The sequence below is a fragment of the Nematolebias whitei genome, chromosome 16 (genome assembly GCF_014905685.2).
Source record: "Nematolebias whitei isolate Nwh7 chromosome 16, NemWhi1, whole genome shotgun sequence".
Lineage (NCBI taxonomy): Eukaryota > Metazoa > Chordata > Actinopteri > Cyprinodontiformes > Rivulidae > Nematolebias > Nematolebias whitei.
This window is the reverse complement of record NC_056513.1, coordinates 12,218,568-12,241,488: the sequence shown is the minus strand read 5'-3', so window position 1 is coordinate 12,241,488 and position 22,921 is coordinate 12,218,568. Positions and strand designations below refer to the sequence as shown.

Sequence of the window (22,921 nt, the reverse complement as noted above, 5' to 3'; positions counted from 1 at the left end):
CAACAAAGAGTCCAATTGATCCCCAAGTACAAAACATCTGCAGCAGAGCAGAGCTGGCTGTACAGTAACACCATTCCCACACACTCAACCCTCTGTTTATGTCACCCACATGTCAGGGCACATGCTGTGTGTGCACGGCCACATGCACACACATGCACACAAAAGCTATGGGCCAACACAAGAAGGGGGAGGATCCTTCTGTGTTGAACACGGCTCTGGAATGTAAACAAAGAAGAACAAGAGCGACTAAAGTCGGATTTTATTATTTCTCATGAAACGTTTCCCTCGTTGACTTTTAAAATAAAGGCAAAAAGGCGGGTGATAATGTTTTTTTTACCGCTGTCTTTGTGTCTGTTATGAAACTCTCTCATCAACCACTGGATGAATTTGAATGAAACTAGCAGAAAGCAATCAATGGATGTGCGTCTACAATTATTTAAGTTGTGGCATCAACCTGATTCAAGATGGCCGCCACAGCCAACCAACCTTAAAAAAAGATATAACTCAGTAAATTTGAGAGATGTTGGCCTTAACTATGTGGTGGTAGTAGTGGAGACTCATCCCCCAACACATATCCTGAGCACTAACACAAGATCTCCGTTTAAAATTTTGCCAGCAACTATTCTGAGTCAGCTCTGTTAGCGAAATACCTCACGAACCACTGGATGGATTTTAATTAAGCTTTCAGGACAGAATCATTGGATGTATATCTACAACTGATTAAACTTCGGAGTCAACCCAATTTGGGATAGCCACCACAACTGACTGATAATAGAAAACACAAAATTGGCTATAACCCAGTCAGTTTTATAGATACTGTGCAAAATATGTGGTGTCGTAGTAGCTGAGAGTCATTTACAACAAATACTACATGTGCTTCTCACTGTGAGTGATCTTTGCTTAAAACTTAAGCATCAACTGTTGAAGTCAACACTGTTGTCTATTACACATTTATCTCATTTGTTAGATTTTAATGAATCTTCTTGGATGCACCTCTACAACTGAGTAACTTTTGGAGTCAGTCCACTTTAGGGGGGGCTGCTGTAGCTAACTGACATTTGTCAACACAAAAATGTCTACGACTCTGTATTTATTATTTATATATTTTTACAAATGTTGAGCCAAAGTTTGGTGGTGAAGTAGCTGAGAGTCATTCATAACACACAGTCCGAGTGTGCATAATGTTATTTTCACAGTTCAACTGTCATTTTTCATCATAAGATGAAAAACTCTGTCATGAACGGCAGCAAGCAAATAGTAACAGTGGCGCCTCTAGAAGTTTAATGATGGGGGGCCATGTGGGGGCCACTGAAAATCCTGGGGTGGCACACCAAAAGTAAATGCCAGAACATAAACTAGATGCATTGTTTTCAGGCTTTTTGTCTTTTTCTCTAAAAAAGTATTTGAAGGGGGTACTTTGAACAAAACAATCAGAAACAAGCTTTCTCAAGTCTAAAGCTACCACTTCTAATTATGACTAGTGTTATTTGCTTGTCCCTGTGTTTTTTCGTGAACAAAAAAAAAAAGTATTATAAATGTCTAAATCTGGAAATAAAAAGACACAAATTAGTTTTATACTTATAAGTAAATTTAATGAATATAATCTCAGACAGCCTGTATCATAATGTTGAGGGTATACATTTTAGACTAGTTGTTGTTTTTAAGGGGGACCAGAAGTTTTATTTTGAAAAATAATAATTTATATAAAATATACATTTATGTTTTTAATTCCTAGTTTGTCAAAAAATAATGCTTGTTTTTACATTTATACAGTTCTACTTATTCTAAATAGCTGCAGGAATTTAAAAAGTACACACCAGCCAAAAGTTTTAAGACTCAAGAGGATAAAATGTCTGGCCAAATGAGGGGCCAGTGGGGGGACGCCAATGTTTTATGGATGGCCAGTGCCCCCCTGCCCCCCCCCTTGGTGGCACCCCTGAATATTAATCCATCTATTTTAAATGTAAAAGGAGATTAAAAGAAAACTCGTGTCTGTAAATGTGCAGACTAACCACCATCACTGGGGTCAAGCCTTGGGTTCCTCTGGAAGTGCCCTGAATGAAAGGAGATAATCGTTTTGTGTTGTGAGGCGTTTACTTTGATTTGCAGAGTGCTGTTTAAAGTTACCAGATCTGCACGAGAAAGCATTACAGCCCTAAAAAAATATGCCTTTTCTCAAGTTCGTGTTTTTCTAAGTTAGCAATAATTGTGAAACAAGAGTCATAAAATCTGTTTTATAAGACAGTAAAAGCAGATGTGTGTCATTACTCGTTTTTTCCCCCTTTTCAAACTGAAAATGATTCTGAAGGAAGAGGAGCGAAGAGGAACAAAACGTGGGGCTCACAACAGTGCAGTCACGTCTTCTTTTTTTTTTTTTTTTTTTTAAAATTTCCATGACCACGTTGATTAAGTATGCAATCTGACCGCAAGATAGCTCAGGCCCGGTTCTAAACAAGTGCCCCCGCCTCTGTTGTGCAGGCTTGTTTAACGGCTGAGGTGGCAGCGTTTGCCTTCGTAGCACGGGGCACTGCACAGAGATCGAAAACACACACAGACACATGAAAACCGCTGCAGCGTCACCGATGCACGACATGTCCCCGTGCCATTTTGTGTTGCAGACAAACTGTTTCCTGTTGTCTGGAGAATTTGTTTTCGTCTGCTTTGATCACAGTACCAACACTTTGCTAGACTAACAAAAAAAAAGAGCATTCATTTTTTGTTTGCTCCTCCTTAAAAGGTACTTATTGCAAACTGTGAAATCAAACATCTGTTGAGTTTGACCTGCTTTACTTTCAAGTTCAAGTTTAAGAATATTTATTATCCTCGAGAGGCAATTTGTCAGTCAGTAGGCACACAAAACATTCATCCTAGACAAGACATTCAAATAAATTAAAATAACCGTACAGAAGTCATCACTGTTCATTGAGAAGCCTAATCCCTGCAGGGATGAATGAGTTTTTGAGTCTGTTCGTCCTCCATATGGGCTGCAGATACCTGCATCCTGGAAGCAGCCTGAACTCACCATGGAGTGGGTGATCAGGATCTGCCAGAATCAGCCTGGCCTTGTTCACCGACCTCATCTCGTGATCGTGAAGAGGTGGTATTTTGAAATCAAACCAAAATCAAATGGTTATCCTGAGCTACATGTGCCATTTGAAAGGGTTTATTTAGTTGTCCAGATAAATTCTAAAAGGCGGGTACATGTTCAATGTAAACAAAGCACTCGGCTGAATCTGCCTAAAACAATATGGATGCTTGAGTCATGTGACTGACCTACATTAGGCTGTAGTTTGTGTAGCTAAACAAAGAAGAAAGTTGTAAAAGAAGAAAGTTGTTTAGAAATATAAAAGTGAATCTGATGCTAAACCCTAAAGAAAAGAGAAAGAACAACTGTAAAAGATAAACAGCAAGCAGGGCAATGGAGCGCCATAAAGAGCTCTGCATTCAAACACGCTGCTTTTATAAACTTAAAGACCTGTAAGTTTACAGTTTGATACTAACTAAACGTTCTCTGCATATTTGGTGCAACCAATCTGAACGATGGTATGCAATACGTCAAAACTGTCAAGACTTCTTCATTCCAAATGTCTCTTCCATGGATGTTGACCTATTTTCAGTCACTTCGGCTGTGTTCATAGGTGAACAAATACACATAGTTGGTGGCATCTGTTTGCAAATTTTTAATTTAGGGACATTGAAGCTCACACAGTGACTGCTGGAGATGGACACCAGCTCCCCTGTGACCCTGCACAAAGAGAAGCAGTAAAAGAAATGGATGGAGCTACAGCACCTTTTACACCCACAGCCTTGATCTCAGGTCAAATGCAAAGCAGCTGCAAAACATCAAACATATTTTCCGTTTGTTCCTTTAAGTTGTGCTAATGTGGAACAAGATCGTCCTGTTCCAAAAGTAAATTTTTAACTTTAGAGAAAACATCCTGCTGGTTCTTCAGCACCAGCACGTTCCAGCTTTAATCTGCTTTGTTCCTTACAATGATTTTTTTGGTTACTGTTTAGTTTTTTTGGCTGTTTTAATGACTTTACAATAAATACTTTTGACTTTTTGCTTTTAAAACGATCAGTCAGACCAAAGTTTACAAACCTCAGAAAAACATGGAACCGGTTACTGCTGCATCCTTCTAACGGCTGAAGTTGAGACTTGCAGAGGGGGAAACATGATCTCATATGAGTGGTTAGCTGGATTTCTTTATCCACATCTCGGCTGTTTGAAGGTTGACCACTGTGGCCACTGTGGCTCTGGAGTATGGAGGGATGAAAAAGAGGCCAAACAGCACCCTGAACTCACAGCAAATCACACGTGCACACCAACATCACACCTACTCTCCTTTCAGCTGCTAAATATTCCTCAGCTGCAGCTCCTGAGTACATTTATCATGATTACAAATACATTTTCAGCTTTGGGATTATATTTCATGTCCTACACCTCCTTTAAAGGGTGCTACATAAATCGCTGCAACACTTAATAATAGACTTGCCTAAAGGCTTAGCAGCACATGGGTTTATTTCAAGACATTCATTCCTCTTATTCCTTTTTCCTCAGTCTGAATAAGACAATTATATATAATGAATTTTCTGTTTCCTGTCAGGGATTCAGCACCCAAATACAACTATGATTTTTTTTTTTTTAATCTTCACAGTTGGTTAGAAATTACTCCATCCAGGTTTTTATCTTCACTTTAGCTCCCAAACTGTTGCATCAATAACAGCAAGGGTTGTTTTATTTAAATTTAGAAAAATAAAATGAAATATATATATATAATGTATTATGAAGAACAACTATAATTGATTCCAAAAGTCAAAGTACAAAAAAATGAATAAAGCAATGTTGCATTTTGCATTAGTGTCTGCAAGGATGCATACTTACAGCTGATTAACCTGAAGTCAACCTGATTCAAGATGTCTGCCACAGCTAATTAACCTTATCAAACACAACAGTTTCTATAACTTAGTCAGTTTTACAGATACTGAGTTACAGTGCGGTACTAGTTGAAAGTCTTCTCCAAGGCACACTCTAAGCACTAACAGATGGAGCAAGATCTTTGAACTTTGACATGTGGGTAACATGCATTCTTTCAAGAAATGCTACTTTTATTAAATCTGCTTCATCATGTGTTGAAGTAACTACATCCTCCTCATCAACCTCTTCATGTTTCTGTGCGATAGTTTCCCGTGTGAAACATCAAGTGTTCTTTTAAGCTCTTCAGTGAGAAAAAGCTGCTCAATTAACTTAAACCTAAAAAGAAAGCCTGGTAACTTTTTTTATGAAGTTAAATATTTGAAAAGTATAAACGTTAAATAGCACAATGAGTACAGAAGTGGTTAGATTACAAAAAAATGTACAAAAAATAAAAAACAGGAAAACAGTGTGAATGCTGAATTAGCGTTCATACCATAAACCACTGATAAGGAAAACAATGAAGTTGCATAAGAGGCGCCATGGCAACAATGTCAACACATCCTGGTTCAGATGCTCCAGCACACCTGATTCAAAGTGAGAAACATCTATGTGAACCAGGTGTGTTAAAACAGAGAAACGTCTAAAAATAACTATGTAAACCAGGCGTGTTAAAGCTGAGAAACATCTAAAAAATACAACAATGTAATCCAGGCATGTAAAGTTGAAACATCTAAAAAAACATTAATGTAAACCAGGCGTGTTAAAGCTGAGAAACGTCTAAAAAATAACTATGTAAACCAGGCATGTTAAAGCTGAGAAACATCTTAAAAAACCAACAATGTAATCCAGGCACGTAACGTTGAAGCATCTAAAAAACATCAATGTAAACCAGGCGTGTTAAAGCTGAGAAACATCTAAAAAACAACAATGTAATCCAGGTGTAAATCTAAAACATTTAAAAAAAATCAATGTAAAACAGGTGTGTTAAAACCGAGAAACATCTAAAAACAGGCGTGTTAAACTGAAAAAGATTTTTAAAAATATGAATGTAAACCAGGTGTGTAAAGCTGAAACATCTAAAAAAAAAAAACCCACTAATGTAAAGTAAGTGTGTTATAGCTGAGAAATGTCTAAAAAATTTCAATGTAAACCAGGTGTGTTAAAGCAGAGAAACATCTAAAAAACAACAATGTAAACCAGGTGTGTTAAATCTGAAAAACATATCAATGTAATCCAGGTGTGTAAAGCTGAAACATCTAAAAAAAAAAAAAAAAAATCAATGTAAACCAGGTGTGTTAAAGCTGAGAAATATCTAAAAACAACAATGTAAACCAGACGTGTTAAACTGAAAAAGATTTTAAAAAACATGAATGTAAAACAGGTGTGTAAAGCTGAAACATCTAAAAAACACCAATGTAAAGCAAGTGTTAAAGCAGAGAAACATCTAAAAAACAACAATGTAAACCAGGCGTGTTAAAGCTGAAAAACATATCAATGTAATCCAGGCGTGTAAAGCTGAAACAGCCAAAAAACATGAATGTAAACCAGGTGTGTTAAACCTGAGAAACAGCTGAAAAACATGAATGTAAACCAGGTGTGTTAAACCTGAGAAACATCTGAAAAACATAAATGTAAGCCAGGTGTGTTAAAGCTGAGAAACGTCTAAAACATGCAGCGTAGTCCAGCTGAAAGCAGACAAGTTGATCCATCTATTCTAGTTTTCTCTTCATCCTCTTAGCCATCAGAGGTCGACCTCCCATGAGCCTTTGCAAACAGAACCCCAGGGACCCTGGGGCACCTTTTTCCCCCTCATCTTACTGCTCCAGTCACGCTACAGCAGCAGCAGCAGCAGCTGCACTCTCCAACCAAAATACAACAACAGCAACAGGAAAAAGTCAGCGACTGGCAGTAGCAGTGGGGTTTGTTGTTAACAGCAACCATCACCACAGCAGCAGCTACTCACCGGGACACGCGCAGCCGCCCACGGACATCTTTTCACATGTCTGGTGTGAATCCGATCAGAATGATGGTGGCGGTGGCTCCGTTATCCCAGCCTCTCCTGTCCTCTCTCCTCTTCCTCACCAGTCAGAGCTGCCACCACTGAGGCTGCTCACATGCGCGTCTGTTATCCCCACACTTCACACACGCACACTGATACACCAACAGAGAGCAAAGAGGAGCTGGGGAGGGAGGCAGTGACAAAAGAGGGGAAAAAGAGGTTAAAGAGAGCACGCACACACACAGAACGGATGAGATTCTCTCAGTTGTAGCTGTAAACTGTGAGTCGCCTCTTGGTGTGAGTGTCAGAGCGTCGGAGTGAGGAAGAAATCTGCTCCTGCCCTCACCCTCATCAGCCCTGCAAATTACAGCTCAGGTGGGAGGAGAGAGAGAGAAAGAGGAAGAGAAAGGGAGGGAACGAGAGTGTGAGCCACAGCAAGCAGGGGAGGAAGAGTGGACTGTCAAAGTGACCTGAGAGGCAGATTTTAGAGAACAACTACCATGTGATGGGCGTCCTTTTTCTATAAATATGTACAGGCTGTTTTTCAGCCACACGCACATTCAAAAGCACATACGTGCACAGAAGAGCGTGCATGAAATGAACCTCAGGAAACCTGGCTTAACGTATGTGTGTGCTGCAGCCGTCTGAGCGGCTTGTTACCACCCAGCAAAGGTCTGCCACACAGCAGGGAAGGCAGAAGGAGGAAAGAGGGTGAGGAAAAATAGGGAGGGAGGTCTGACGTGCCTCCTCTCCTCCCCCTCTGCTCTCGCTCCGTTAGTCTTCCCGTCTGCAGTGTGTCACACTCTCTCACTTCACTCATTGCGCCGTCTCCTCAGCCATTTATCTCCCTTGCCTTCCGTCACTCCTCTTCTCCTCCCTCGCCGTGCCTCTCCTCCCATATTACTCCTTCTTCCACTCCACCTATCCCTCCCACCTTCTCCGTCTCCCTCCTGTCTTTGCTCCATCACCGTCTTGTTTTGTCTTTCCCGGCTCAAGTTTGCGTGAAGAGGTGACCTGTTGTAGGCCCTCTACAGACACAGCTCGTCATTCTGAAGCGTTGGGTTTAAAGGCTGTTGACTGATGTTACTATTGATCCACCAATTATCTCTGTGCACAATTTGTCTGAGGGGAGGTTCACAGTTTCAGGCTCCAACACCCCCCAATCCATGCACCTGTCCTGCTGCTGGAAGCTCCTGACAGGGCAGTAAATTTGTACCAAACCAGAGTTAGCGACATCAGTACTAACAGCCACTGAAAGGTGAAAATTTGTACAATTTTTGCCGTTGTCTGCGTGTTTGACTGTAGTTTTAGCAAACAATCTTATGAAGCAGTGGACAGATTTTACAGAAATGTCCATCTACGACTTTAAGACGGTTAAGTGTGTCCAATTTAAGATCTCAGTCAGACTAATCAACAATAACCACCACAAAAATGACTATAACCCAAAACGTTTTTACAGATACGGAGCTAAAGTTCGGTGTGGTAGTAACTGACAGTTTTCCTCAGGTACTAACACATTGTATTGCATGAGGTATGTAAACAACATCATTTACTGTACAACCAAAACGGTTTTAGTGTCGTTCCTTCTAAGCATAAGATGAATTTAATTTAAATCAATGCCAAAAGAGGTGGTAAGCCTTTAATTTAAAGACGGCGGCAATCCCCTTCAGTCTAGCCGTTAACTCGTCAGCTAGTTCAGAACTAAACTATTTTCTTCAGATTAAGGTCAATCAAAGAGCCAAGTAGAGCAGGTAAGATAATGTTTGTTCACAACTTGTCCACAGCTTTATCCCTTTGAGAAAGGGAAACCTAAAAAGTTGGGACGCAACAGATGTTTAAAATGACTGATGGTGAAGCTCAGACACCTCGAATCCTAAACACACATCAGTTCACGACACGGAGCAAAATGTCTAAAAATAAAACGACTTTTAAACCAAGTGTGTCGTTTCCTTCCAAAATCACATCAACGGCTTCTTATTTTGCACGAAATGATGAACACATGTCCGCATAGATCGCCTCCCCCACATATTTCTCCTTCCTCTTCTTTTTTTTAAAGGCACTTGCTCTTTGTCCCCCTCCCTCCCTCCCTCTCTCTCTTCCTCACCCTCTGTCTCATTAGACACTATCTCATTTTGAGGAGGAGAGTGTTAGGCCAATCAGAGCAGGGAAGAAGGAGCAGAGGAAGGAGGGAGAGGAGAGAGACGGCGAGTTCGCAGGAGGAAGAGGGCAAAGATGGAGTGGGAGAGGTGGAAGGAAATGAAGGGAGGGGATGACGGATGGACGGACGGACGGATGGATGGATGATGGATGGATGAATGGATGTTGAATAAATAGCTCTGGCGCACTCGTCCCCATTACCCCAGGAGGGCACTGTCGTCATGGCAATGTGGCAGAAAAAGGATAGCACAAGCATGATGAGCTTACACACACACACACATTCAGAAATCTGTGGTTCACACATGTATCTGCCCACATGAACAGTTTCACAGAGGAAAAAAAACTTGATAGTTTCAGATTAACGTGTGCACGCTGTAGCTGTCTAACACCTTTACCGTAATTATTTATTTACAGGCACACGCACATGTTAACAGTCACTTAGCAGATAATCAAAGCTTATTATGACGCGGATGCAATTTGCTGCGGCGAGAGACTGAAGTACAAAACGACAGGCAGCAAACACCAAAGCAAGGAGGTGGGGAAGGAAAGAACAAAAAGTAATTTTTGGAGCTAATCAGGTATCACAGAAGCCTGCTGTGTCGCCTTTCATCAGACTTGGTTGGACGTCCCGCTGCTTCCTTTTGACTACTTTAAGCGTTTGTTTTTAAAACCTGACAAATTATTGCCAAAAAAAAAAAAAAAAAAAATCAGATAGTTTTTGAACCCACTTCATGAATTTCATATTTACTTTTCCTTCCTGCCCTGGACATGTCCAGGGAGTACCCCACCTGATCGTCTGTCAGCGAAATATGTCACGAACCAGTGGACTTTATTAAAACTCATAAAGTAACCATCAGGTGCTCCTCCACAACTGGTTAACTACCAATTCAAGATGGTCACCACAGCTTGTCAGCATTAACAAACACAAAAAAATGACTTTAAACCACTCATTATAGATATTGTGTTGAATGCACGCATGCATGTTCAATAATCAGTTATGTTATAAAAGGTTCGATTTACAGCCGACCAGCTCTAAATAATCTTTGCATGTATTCCATTAGAAAAAGAGAAACGTCAACCTGGCGTTTGCCTGCTGACCTCTTCAAACAGAATGGTGAGGATCTGATGACGGCACAGGAGCAAAAGAAGTGGTTGCACTTTATCCTGTGTGCAGATCAAAATAAGCATCAACTGTCAGCAAAACTAAACCCTGTTCGGTTTTAGACAAATCTCATTTTTAGCACACGATCAACACTTCAGTAAGAAAATGGCCCAGCTGAAGCTGCATCATCAGTCAGCTGGTCCACAGCAGCAGACTGCTGACCTGTCGGTTTCAAGGAGGGTTTAAATTAGAAAGAATAGAAGCATAACTGTAAAACTTCAGCTCCACAGAGTCAAACAAATCACTCAGAGTCCGCTGAAGGAGGCCAATGCAGCCCTTGTGCATTGCTTTGCAGCAGAGTCATCAGAAAATGGTGTTTGGAAGGCAAATGTGCTGCTTGATTGTGTGAATGCTGATTCAGCAGATTACTTACAGGTGAATCAAAACGTTCAGCTCATTCAGGAGACTGTCTTCTGTCAAAGTTGGATTTGGTAACTTCTAAACTTTTCAAAATATGTAACTTAATTTGTTAATTTTTCCCCATAGAAATAGACTGACATCTTTAATTCCCCCCAAAGCATTCATCTTTAAAAACTTCTTCAGCATTACTGGCTATATTTTTGCACTACCTTTAGCTAGCCTTTTGCTGCTTTTGGCATGTTACTACTTCTAGCCTTTTGTTAATTAAGCTAACCTTTTGATACGTTTATTTAGCCTTTTTTTTTAAACTACACCTAGTCATTTGATACTTTTAGCTTTTTTGTACTTCTAGATAGCCTTTTATTTTAGCATTTTGCTAGATTTCTTTTGCTACTTTTATTTACCCTTTAGATAATTTCAGCTTTTTTTTTTTGTTTTTAACCAATATATTGCTACTATTAGCTTTCAGTTTTTTATATTTTAACTTATAGCTAGCATTATACTATTTTCTGCTTTTAGTTAACATTTTTGCTTTATTTAGCGTTAAGCTAGCCTGTGTCCTACTTTTATATTTTATAGTCTTTTTATATTTTAGCTAGCTACTTTTTTAATACTTTTAGCCAACTTCTTACTTCTTTGACCATGTAGCTAGCATTTTGATACTTTTGGCTTTCAGCTAATGTTTTGCTTCTTTTAGCTGACATTATGCTACTTTCTGCTATTACCCAACATTTTGCTTTATTTAGCTTTTATCTAGTCGTTTTCCCACTTTTAGCTGTCAGCTAGTGTTTTGACATATTTAGCTATTGTTTTGATATTTTTAACTTTTTGCTAGTGTTTTATCTACTTTTTCTTTTAGAAGTCATCCAGAACTCGGCGTTCGCTGTGTTTTCACAGAAAATGCCATTTCTTTAGTTAGCTTAAGAAATACTTTGAGCTTTCAGACTAAAGACAAACAGCCGAAGCTGTCCTGATCGAGTCTTTAAACGTTTGTACGAGACAGATTCTGCATCCCGTTCCTTTTAGCTACATTAGTAATGTGGGTTTCTGTTTCCACACTGAGAGGTTAGGTTAGCCTCTCACCTCTGCTGTCCTGTAGAAAAGGTCAGGCTTCTCCTCCTCTCTTGTTCTGTCTTGGGCTGTTGTTTCCTGCATTAATGTAAAGTTTCTATCCTCCTCTCCCTCGGTCTCTCCCAGGTATTCATTTCTCACCAGCAGATGTTCTCTAAACCTTGTGGGAGGACATTCCTCACCTCTGTTATGAAAGAAACAAAAAAGAAAGAAAACTCTTAACAAAAGCTCTCGTCAGTCTCAAAGTAACGCCTGTGAGTCACCAGTCCATGTTCTCTGGTGTCTGGTTAAAGATCAGAATGTTTTTGCTGTTTTGCATGCAGAGTTGCTGTTACGCAACATTTGAAAGGTCGTACAGGAAAAGAATTACATGGCTGAGCATCCAAGATGACAAGGAGTCATACAGAACAAAACACAACGCAGCTAAAAGGTGAGACTGAGAGAAGGAAGCCTAACTCAGAACTCTGGCTTTCTGGGTTCTTAATAAAAAAGATGTGCCAGAAGAGGGCCGTCAGAGTTCTTCTGCAGGTCAAGAGTGAGCTCAGGATGAGCAGCGCGGGAGAGATGAAACGTTTCATCTTGTTTTACTTGGAGCCTAACGGCACAGAGTGGGTGAGTTTTACATTTCCTGTGAAAACCTGTAGAGAAATGAGACAGAGTGGAAGCAGAGTGGGTTAAATGTGTTGTGCGTGTGGGGCCATGTACTGACATGGTTGTGGAGCGCTGGATGCTGCAGTTAGGTGACCCACTTACACAGTGCTCCCCCTCTGTTCACTCACACACACACATACACACACACAAAGACTCTTATACATGCCTCTGCACACTGGCAGCACTTCACCCGCTGGAGACCGGAGGATGTTTTGGCCCCATTTCAGACGATAACATTCTCCAAGAGAGGTGGAAGATAAAGACGAAGGTGGCTTGTGTGCAGCAGGGACTGAATAAAGTGTAGCAGCTAAACAGAAGAAAAAACAGAGCAACAAGAAATAAAAACACAAAACATATTACAAAGTATGCGTACACACCGGGAGACAATGCAGATGATAAAAATATTTAAATGATTGTGTGGTAGTTTATAAAAATGCATGCTTCTGAGCATGTTTCTCTGTCTGTTGATCTACTGCAGCTGTTGACTCGACTGTGACGTTCAACACTAAAGGTCAACTCTTTGGTGGGACGCACGAGATAACAAACCAGACAGTCACTGTCCTCCACGGGAAGCAGAAAAACACTAGATAAAACCATCAGTGATGCATTCTACATCCAGTTCGTGTTCAACTACTAGATTCAATAAATAAACTGACTAGAGACAGTTATCACAACTCTTTCACAACTTTACAAGGAAATCCGGGGTCAATGTAATGAAAGCTGTACAACACCACCATCTAGTGGATAAAAATGAGAACTACAGGTTTGTTCATTTGGACGTTAAATTTCTCAACTCAACCTTTATTTATACAGGTTAGTCTCATTGAGCCTCGAGGACTCATTTACAAGAGAGACCTACTTTATCAAAGAATGATGACAACAGTATACAGTAATAAAATAAAGCATATAAATAGAGAAAAATAAATGGAAGAAAATTATATAAAAAAACTAAACAAAAACAGCTACATTATAAAGCAATGTAAAATATTAAAAACAGGAACATGTATGTGTTGGTTTTTGCCAGGATCTTAACAGATGTATGAAGCCACTTTGAGAGGTCAAGGTTGAGAGCTTCAGATCTTTTTGCAAGATATTCCAGGAAACAGGAGCGGCGTAGGAGAAGCACCTTTTGCCTAGTTCAGTCCGCACTGAGGGAACACTGCATGTAATAACATCCTGAGAGTGCACGCTGTAGCTGCACTCACACAGTGACATGTAGGAGGAGATGTATGAAGGCAGCAGACCAAAAAGTGATTTAAAGATGAAAATGTACCAGTGAGAGTCTCTGCGTGAAGTTAATGGTGTCCATTTAACCAACGAATACAAGGTGCAGTGTAATCAAAGATCAATCAAGTCTCATGTCGAACACTTGGTAAAGAAACGAAAAGTAAAACTGGGTTTCTTTCTCAGACATAGATCCTGTCTAACTCTGAATGCTATGAAACGCCTTGTAACTGCAACTTTCCTTCCCTCCATTGACTACGGTGACATTATTTACATGACTGCTCCTACAAGCACCTTACAGATGTTGGACGCCGTCTATCACGGTGCGTTAAGATTCATAACAGACTTACCGTTCCCATCACTGCACCCTGTATTCAGTGCTCCCTCAGTGTAAACCGAATTAGGCAAAAGGGCCTTCTGCTACTTCGCTCCTGAATCCTGGGATATCTTGCAAAAAGACCTGAAGCTCTTGACCTTGACCTCTCAAAGTGGCTTCAAACAACTGCTAAGTTCATGGCAAAAACCAATGCAGACATCTTCCTGTTTTTAGTATTTCAGACTGCTATAATGTAGCTGTTTTTTGTTTCATTTTATTTTTATTAAATACAACTTCTTCCATTTAATTTTCATTTTATGCACTTTTTTTTTTTTTACGAGTGTCGACTGTTGTCATCATTCTTTGTTTAAAAGGTCTCTCTTGTAAATGAGTCCTTGAGGCTCAATGAGACTAACCTGTATAAAGGTTGAATTGAATCAAATAACTTTTTTTTGTTTTGTATTTTTTACACACATACTACCTCTACTTTTGTCTTCTTGTGGATTTTCACTAGTTTGTGCTTATCTGGCTTTTTGTTTTTCTAGCATTTCTGATATTTTAGTATTTAGCTTTTTGCTACTGTTAATTATTAGCCAACATTTAGCTCCTATAGCATTATTGCCTCGTACTAAACTTTGATACAGCGTCTTTAACCCGCTAATAATTTGTTTAAACGTCAAAAAGGTAACTTTTTTAAGAGCAATTTGTCAAAATCAATGTAAAACATGCAGAGAATTTACAACTGACCTGAGGTCGGATGACTTTGCGCTATCTCGCTCCTCGAAATGGAACCCGAGGTTTGGATCTGATCTCAGATCAGATTTTTTTTTTTTTCCCCTGCGCCGTTTCCCGCCGTTGATCACGTGACTCCATCCGACCTGCCTGCAGTGGCCCATGTGGAGAAGCAAGATGGCGGCTCGGTTAAGTGGGGAAGACGGTCATTTAAACACCGGCAAAAGCGACTTTCTCCTCCACAACACCTCCAACGAGGTACCGGTTTCCACTCTTCAGATTGTCTGCTATAAAATTAATCAAACGGAAACTTTTTTCGCCGATGTAGTCGGCCATGTTTCGCCGTTTCGCTAGGCCACATGGGTGCGGGCAGCGACACGTGGCTCATATCGAGCGAGTTGTAGTAAAACCGATCAGGAAGATGGCTGAGCTGATCGATCAGCCTCACGTTTGGACCGAACAGGCACGAGACCGATTAGTGATAGTGTGGTTAATGTTATCACCTGTTTATTACTCGTTTAATTACTCCCGTAAATGTTTTAAATGGTATCAGGGAGACCAGTTTCCCCCCCTAAAGAACAGGATGTTCTGGTTTGACAGCGCTCTCTTTAAGTGTTTTAACTTTTAATGTGAATAAGGCACATTTGTCACATTGTTTCTGCAAATGTATCAGCTTGAACACCTAAATCGCAAAGAGATGATACACATGGGTTTCCTTTTTATACTATACTCACATTTAAACCATAATTAAACCTTCAGTTTAGACGCACCATGCCCCCCTTATCTCAAGTTTTAACAAAATATTATAGTTTTAATAAAAGTTTGGTGTATGGAATAATAAAATACATCAGAACCACTTCTCACTCTGTATTTGGAGCTCTGCAGTTGATTAAAGGGGCAGTCCTGAGCCCTCATGTGCTTTAAATAATCCAAGATGGCTGCAGAAAGTTTTAACACACACAGACTGGGTTTTATACCCTTTATATTTTTTACCTTTATAAACTTCATCAGTTAGATATTTTGTATTTCAGCTTAGGTTTTCAATCTTATTAGGTGAATCAAGGATTATATGATTTATTTTAAGCTCTTTATTTTATTTGAAAGTTTATGTTTTTTATGTTTGTGTGCCTGCAGTTTGTCCTGAACAGAAGTCATGTTGGAGGAGGCAACTTTGACACACCGTCTTGTGTTGATTGCTCCATCTTGGCCATTTTGGAAGACTCTGCTGTTGCGTCAGAGGTTAGAATATTACGATGAATTGATACTTGAAAAGTCTACAACAGTCGCTTGGTGTCATTAAATAGAGATTAGCCCTCTGAGAGTTCAAAATCAACATTTACCGATGCAAATTTGATGGATAAAATCTTACTTTAGCTTTTTTCCCCTTTAGAGTAAGAATATTGTGGATGAGGAAAATGAGACCATGCTGTCTGCGCTGACTGAGATGCTTGACCGGGTGGAGGAAGATGAAGACAAATCGTTTTCTCCCTTCGACGTCCTGCCAGACTCCGAGTTCCTCAGTCAAACTGCGTACAGGAACAACAATGTCTCTAAGGTTGGTAGAAGCCACATATGGGCTCAAAAGAAGCATCCAGAATTCATCCAAGTAGTTTTCCGTCAGCGTTTATCAATTAAATATTTGATCAGATGTCCGTTAAATTTATTTATAAAGTGGTTAAGATGTACCGAACTGTCCTACAAACTTAAGATTTTAGGGGAGAACCAGTGTTTCCTTAACTTTCTAAACTTATCAGACCTAAATGTTTTTTTGTCTACCTTTTTTTTATTTTTAGGACTTTTCACCCTCTCAGAGACTTCGCTCCAGACCCAAACTACCGACGACTAATGGAGAAAACTACCAGGGGTATAAAACAGAAGAAAATAGTCTTCCACAGATGTTGAAAACCCAAAATCAATTGTTTTGCACAAAAAATAAGAAAGCAGAGGCTAAAGTTGAGGTTTTCAGCTCGGCGTCTATCCTCAGCCTGGTGAATCTCATGCATCCTTACTGTCTGAAGCTTCACGTGGAGAAGGAGGACAAATCGAGGAAAAAACAGTTTCTTTTTTCTCAAGAAGAGGTGTGGAAGTATGAACAGCCCACCGAGGAGAGCGATGAAGAAATAAATGTTGTATCTGATGAAGAGGCACCCGTGAAAGGGACAAAGGAGGAGGACGGGTTGGAGGCAAAGGGAGATAAAGGTCGGTGCTTGAAGAGCGTGTTGCTGAATGGAAACTCGTCCAGAGCTGCATCGACCAGAGAGAGGAAGAGAGTGAGCTTTGGCCCCGTTCACGTGGCTTCGTTCGATGAATCGGAGGAAGAGGGGATCGGTGAGAAAAACCAACTCAGCGGAGACACAAATGAAACTAAATCCGAAAGTTTAACCCTTGAACTTCCAACACTGACACCTGACAGAAAAGATAACGCTGATGTTGGACAACAGAGCGATAAGAAAGGTGAGCCGAAAGTGAAGTCCCTCAGCCTCCAGGAGTACAGGCAACTTCGTCAGAATAGGCGACCCCTGGTGGAGAAACCGGGGGATTACATGACCAAGTGGCCCTCTGTCCCCGAGACCCCTAAAGAGCTGACCCCGATCTTCGGCTTTCAGAGACAGGAACGTAACCTCTGCAGACCAAAGACGACACACCTTGATCCAGATCTTCATAGAAGTGAGAGTTCATCCCATCGTGCCTCTTCATTGCATCCCTCAGAGTCCAAACGAACTTCTTATCCGCATCGCAGCAGACTGAAGTACTCAAGAGCTAAATCCAAAATGATCTCACCTGCCAGTCCACTCCCAGATAACACAGCTAACCTAAATCTTGTCCTGATAGAAGGCAAGAAGAGTCCAATAAAGCAGCAAACTCTATTTAATGTTGATCCTCCAAATCCTGTCCTCCTCTCCCTGCCTTCAAATCCTGCTTCAAACTCCTCGTCTGAGTCCAGATGCCTACAAGAAATCCAAAACGACCTCTCCGCTGCACCTTCTCAGGCCATCACATTAGACACAGAGCCACTTGTGTCATCTGTAAACAAAGAATTTACCACTACACTGTCTCAGGAAAGTAAAGCCAGTCCTACCAAGATGCCTCCAGATGTTTCCTCTGGATCTCCAGTACAAACTGGGTCAGCTCCATCATCAGTTAAACCTCCAAATAGCAGCCCGAGCCACACAAACAGAGTTGAGCCGCTACCTAAGGGTCCTCAGTCATCAAGTCCAGATCCAGTCAAATCTATAAAGTGTCCCACGCCTCCCATAGAGACGTCCATGCTGGTGAAGGAGGAGTCGCCAGATGTTCTCCAAATTTCATCAGGAGAACCGTCACCACCTCAAACTGACTGCAAAGAGCTGAGCGCTGCAGTTGAATCAGGTAAACTGTAGAAATACGGGAAAAGTAAATGGACAGTTTGGGAAAAAGTGATTTATAATAATTTAACGTACAGAATTGAAAGAAGGGTAGAACAAATTATCCTTTTTCTTTTTTTTTTAAAGATGTCTAAAGATCACAACGTACCAGTTCTGTATGATCCGATTAACCCATGGAAAGAAAAACTGTTCTTTAAATACTGATATTAAAGTTGTTAATCTGATTTAAATGTATTGGTGATAAGAATTAGATGGAAATACAATCCTTTCAAAGTGATATTCTCAGATTTTGTTCTTTTTTTAAAATTTTGGCAGGAATTGAAGCGTTTGATCTGACCAGCCTGCTGGAGCAGTTTGAGGAAACACAAGGTGACAATCGTGGTCCAAAAGAAACATTTACTGTGTGTTTTGAATTTGAACTACGGGCTAGCGTTATTTTATACAAACAGATGATCTGAAATGTAGAAGTAGGTTTGATTTTCAGGTTTAACGTATAGCAAACCTCACAAATGCCACAGGCGGTTTTGGATACAGTTCTTTGATCTTGATGTTGATGCATGAGCTCTTCCATGTTGTCTGTTACACCAGTCAGAAGCTAAGAGACGATGATGTATGATCGTCCATTCTTGTCTAACTTCTGTTTTTTAATCTTCCACCTTTAGCTGTAGAAGACCAAACTGAGCGCACACTCATCCCTGGTTCTTTACCTTCAAACTTACAAACGGATGACCTGAAGAAACCCGAGGCTGCAGGATCAGAGAGGACCTCTGGGTTTCAGCTCAAACCCCCCGTGGAACCACGTGAACCTTCGAGAACTTCAGGGAGTCTGTTAGACCAGCAAACGGTGGAGCCCGTAAACATCCCCGAGCCACTCGGCACTGAAATCGTTGTGAGCTCTCAACAAGAGCTGCTCGCAAGACGACAAAGACCTCCATCCAAGTCCATTCGGATAATCGACCCGCGCCCCCTCCCAGCCAGGAAGACCCTCATGAGCCCAGCAGAGACGCCCCCTGCTCACGTGTTTTCATATTTACCCTTCGATCATGATTACTGTGGCTCTGTGGGTTATCCTCCTGCCTTTCAGTGTAGCAGAGCGAAGCCCTCCCCACTTGAAGAAATGTCTAAGACCCCAACAGAACAGCAGCTGGAGACCCGGGACTCCAACCCCCCCGAGGAAAGTAAAAAACATGCTTCAGATGAACAAACTGCGCTGCAGCAGCAGCAACCCTGGACTTGTTCAGAAGCTCTGCCGTTCTCAGACTCAGCCGTCACGAAGGGTGACAACAAAACCCAGAACCCCCCATCTATTCTTCCTACACCCCCTCCCAGCCCTCCTGTTAGGGGAAGGGACAAGAGGAGATACCGAAGAAGATCTCCACGCTCTGACTCCAGGTCCAGCTCATCGTCATCATCGTCATCCTCCAGTTGTTCATCTTGCTCTCCGAAAAGACCGAGGTACTCATCTGAGACCAAGTCCCAACTCTTTCCGAGCACTAATCGGATCGTACAAGATCTTTGTTTAAAATGTATCATTTAACTATTCAGAGTCAACTGTCTGTTAGCAAAATATCTCATGAACCACTTGACGGGATTCATTGAGATTTTCAGGAAATAATCACTAGCTACAATGGATTTAACTTTTGAAGTCGACCCATTTCAAAATGGCTACCACAATTATTCGACACCAGCCAATATAAAATTGACTGTAACTCAGTTAATTTGACAGACATTATGCTAAAATCTGGTGCGGTAGTAGCTGAGAGTCATTCACAACACATACCCTGAGCATAAACATCTTTTAATACAGCATGAAACTACCGTGTTTTTCAGACTATAAGACACACTTGAAATCCTTTAATTGTCTCAAAAATCAACAGTGAGCCTTTTAATCCGGTGCACCTTATAGTCCAAAAAATACATTATTCGACTGTATTTTCAAAGTATGATCAGAAAAACTACAACTCCATCCTTTCCAAATGCAAGATGATCTTAGTCTAAAACTTCAGCTTGAACTGCGGCGGGTGATATGCATTCCTTTTAAGGCGTGCATTACGTTACGTAAGCTTCATGGGTGTAAATTTTACCCTCTCTACGTCTGTCCCACAGGATCCATCACCGGCGATCAGAAAGCAGTTCATGTTCATCTTCCTGTGTTTCCTGCTCCCCTCCTCGGCGCTACAGGTTGTCATATTCCAGATTCAGCAGGTCTAGATCCAGGTCCTGGTCTCGGTCTAGATCTCCCACACCGTCCTGGTCACCTCCTCCACAGATACGCCGCAGACTGTGGAGAGAAGTCCGCAGGTCAGTTGGGCTTATTGTTGAGCTTTTGGTGATGATTTCAAGATTGATGATTTTAAGAGAGTAATTTCTGTTTTCTTCTTCCTCTCGTTGCTCCCGCAGCAGCTCAGAGTCCAGGAGGCTCAGGAAAGAGCAGGAGGTGATGAATCAGAAACTTAAAGCCATAGTGAGTAAACGTCACAGTGTGGATATATAGATGTCTTTTCAGGTCCGTAAAGATATTTCATCTGTTGACCTAGGATGAACGCAGGGTGGTGTATGTGGGTCGCATCCGTCGAACTATGACCCAAGATGAACTGAGCGAACGCTTTTCTCAGTTTGGAGAGGTAGAATGTGTCTCGCTTCACTTTAGAGACAGAGGGTAGGTGTGCAAAATAACTGGCTCGGCTCTTTGAAGCTTATTTTACCTGTTAATTAAAATCGCCCATCTTTGGTTCCCACAGAGACCACTACGGCTTTGTTACGTTCTACAATATGGAAGACGCTTTTGCAGCCATCGATAACGGTGGCAAACTACGGAAGCCCGACGAGTTGCCATTTGACATCTGCTTTGGTGGACGAAGACAGTTCTGCAGCACAGACTACGCCGATCTTGGTGAGATATGAACACTTCCAGACAGCGTCCTGGAAACTACTTTGTCAAAGAGAATAATTGTCCCCCGTTGTGGAGCGAAGAAGGGGAATTGGAAATAGTATCTGTCTGTCCGTGATTGTTGTGAGCATTATAACTTGAAAAATATGTAAGGAACTGGCTTCCATTTTGGTGCGTCGCCATATCTAGGCGTAGGATTTTATTTTCAAAAATTAAGTTGTCGCATCAAAATCCAAGATGGCTGTCACCATATCAATGTATGTAAACCTTGTGAGCTGGATAGCTTGAAAAATAAGTAACATACTGACGTCAAGTTTGGTGTTTGGCTGCATCTAGGCGTAAAAAAAAAGTCACCATCGAAAATTGGGTAGCCATATGAACATCCAAGATATCCACCGCCATTCATATACAGTGTTTCCCCTGGGGGGGAGGGGGGGATGCGTGAGAGAAGTGGAGTGCCACGTCTGTAGTTTTATAGCTAGCACGTCTATATTGCGTGCCGCTAGCTTAGTGCTTCGTTGACCGGGGCGAGGGTGGGAGTTGTGGGTGAAGGGTTTTGTTGACTGGACTGGTGCCCTCCCTGGATAACTAGGGGAAACACTGATATACATAAACTAACAAACTGACTTCCCTTACCATTTAAGAAAAGTCAAGTTTTCTATTTTTTTCAGTCCTTAAAAGTGTAGTTTCCTCAACTGATTGGGGTGGCTAGACAATAATCTTTGGGGGCCATGGCCACCGTTAGCCACCACGTGGCTCCACCATTGCACCTGGTGGTGGATAAAATGTCTCCCTCCACTCGCCAGGATCCATCACTCTGCACTGCTCTCTTCTTATACACAGTGAAAGTCCTACCCACTTCAATATATCACATCAAAACCATTTAGGTTTACTTGCATTCCCTGTGGGCTCTCCCTTAGTGATGGGGTGAGAAGCTCGATCATCCGGGAGGGACTCAGAGTAGAGCCGCTGCTTCTCCACGTCGAGAGGAGCCAGTTGAGGTGGCTCGGGCATCTGTTTAGGATGCCTCCTGGACGCCTCCCTGGTGAGGTGTTCCAGACACATCCCACCGGGAGGAGACCCAGAGGAAGACCCAGGACATGCTGGAGGGACTATGTTTCTCGGCTGGCCTGGGAACGCCTCGGGATTCCCCCGGAAGAGCTGGCCCAAGTGGCTGGGGAGAGGGAAGTCTGGGCCTTCCTACTTAGGCTGCTACCTCCGTGACCCCGGATAAGCGAAAGAAAATGGATGGATGCATTCCTTGTTCAATTCCAGTTCAGAAAAACACTCATCTCAAATGCGACAAACATTCACTATTTAAATCCTTCAGCGACGGGCAACATCGGTGTATAGCTTGTGAGCGGCAGCTGTCAGATCAAGATACAGGATGATTCTACTTTTAAGTGTGAGACAAAGGAGTGAGTTGTTTTCTCTGTGGATAGACCGTGGGAAAATCTGAGGAAATCTCAGATAGAAAAAAATAGACCTGAATCGATTGTGCTGCAACTTTTTGAACGTTTGACCCAAGACAGAACAACAGAGTTCTCCTTTTTTGATAATAAGTGGTTTAATAATAAAATATGCATGTATGTTTTTGATGGTAGCTTTTCTGAACCTGTAATTTATAGTTCATAGAGACCAAAACTAAAAAGGACATCTTTAGATAACTTTGAGTATAAATGAACTGCAGTTTCACATTAGCAGTTTTTTTCTGCTGTTCAGTGGTCAGGTGGAATCCAGAGTTTGTAAATGCTCCTTTGTTCTCCAGACGCTAACAGAGATGCAGATCCGTCCCCGTCCAAAAGCCGGTTTGAAGACCTCGACTTTGATTCGCTGCTGAAACAGGCTCAGAGAGGACAGAAGAGGTAACGAAGCGGAGCATGAAATCTGGACCAGGATCATGCGACAGACATTTTTCATCAACCTCAGGGCATCATGCTCACCCTTTATGTAGCAGTTTAAATATTTATTTTTGTTTAACAAGATCTGACTTTATTAAAATGTCCTTGTTAAATCTAGAATAACAAATATGTAGCACTTATGTCATAAGCTTGCTTTTTTTTTTTTTTTTTTTTT

The 22,921-nt window shown here is 41.4% G+C and overlaps 2 protein-coding genes across 2 annotated transcripts in view; one reads left to right on the top strand and one right to left on the bottom strand.

Annotated features, from left to right (window-relative positions):
- Positions 1-7,170, bottom strand: part of LOC119422326 (LIM domain-binding protein 1) — a 31,690-nt gene extending 24,520 nt beyond the window's left edge. Inside the window, exon 1 of the mRNA XM_037689674.1 lies at positions 6,882-7,170. Within this exon, the coding sequence (XP_037545602.1) occupies positions 6,882-6,909 (28 nt within the window). The 5' untranslated portion in view covers positions 6,910-7,170. The remainder of the gene's footprint in view (positions 1-6,881) is intronic.
- Positions 7,171-14,744: 7,574 nt separating this feature from the next.
- LOC119422834 (peroxisome proliferator-activated receptor gamma coactivator-related protein 1) lies at positions 14,745-22,856 on the top strand. The gene is made up of 11 exons (XM_037690238.1): positions 14,745-14,848; positions 15,725-15,829; positions 15,981-16,145; positions 16,384-17,959; positions 18,271-18,324; positions 18,618-19,410; positions 20,062-20,256; positions 20,356-20,419; positions 20,493-20,614; positions 20,697-20,848; positions 22,614-22,856. Exons 1-11 carry the CDS (start codon positions 14,753-14,755, stop codon positions 22,712-22,714), a joined length of 3,423 nt encoding a protein of 1,140 aa, XP_037546166.1. The 5' UTR covers positions 14,745-14,752; the 3' UTR covers positions 22,715-22,856.
- Positions 22,857-22,921: the final 65 nt, after the last annotated feature.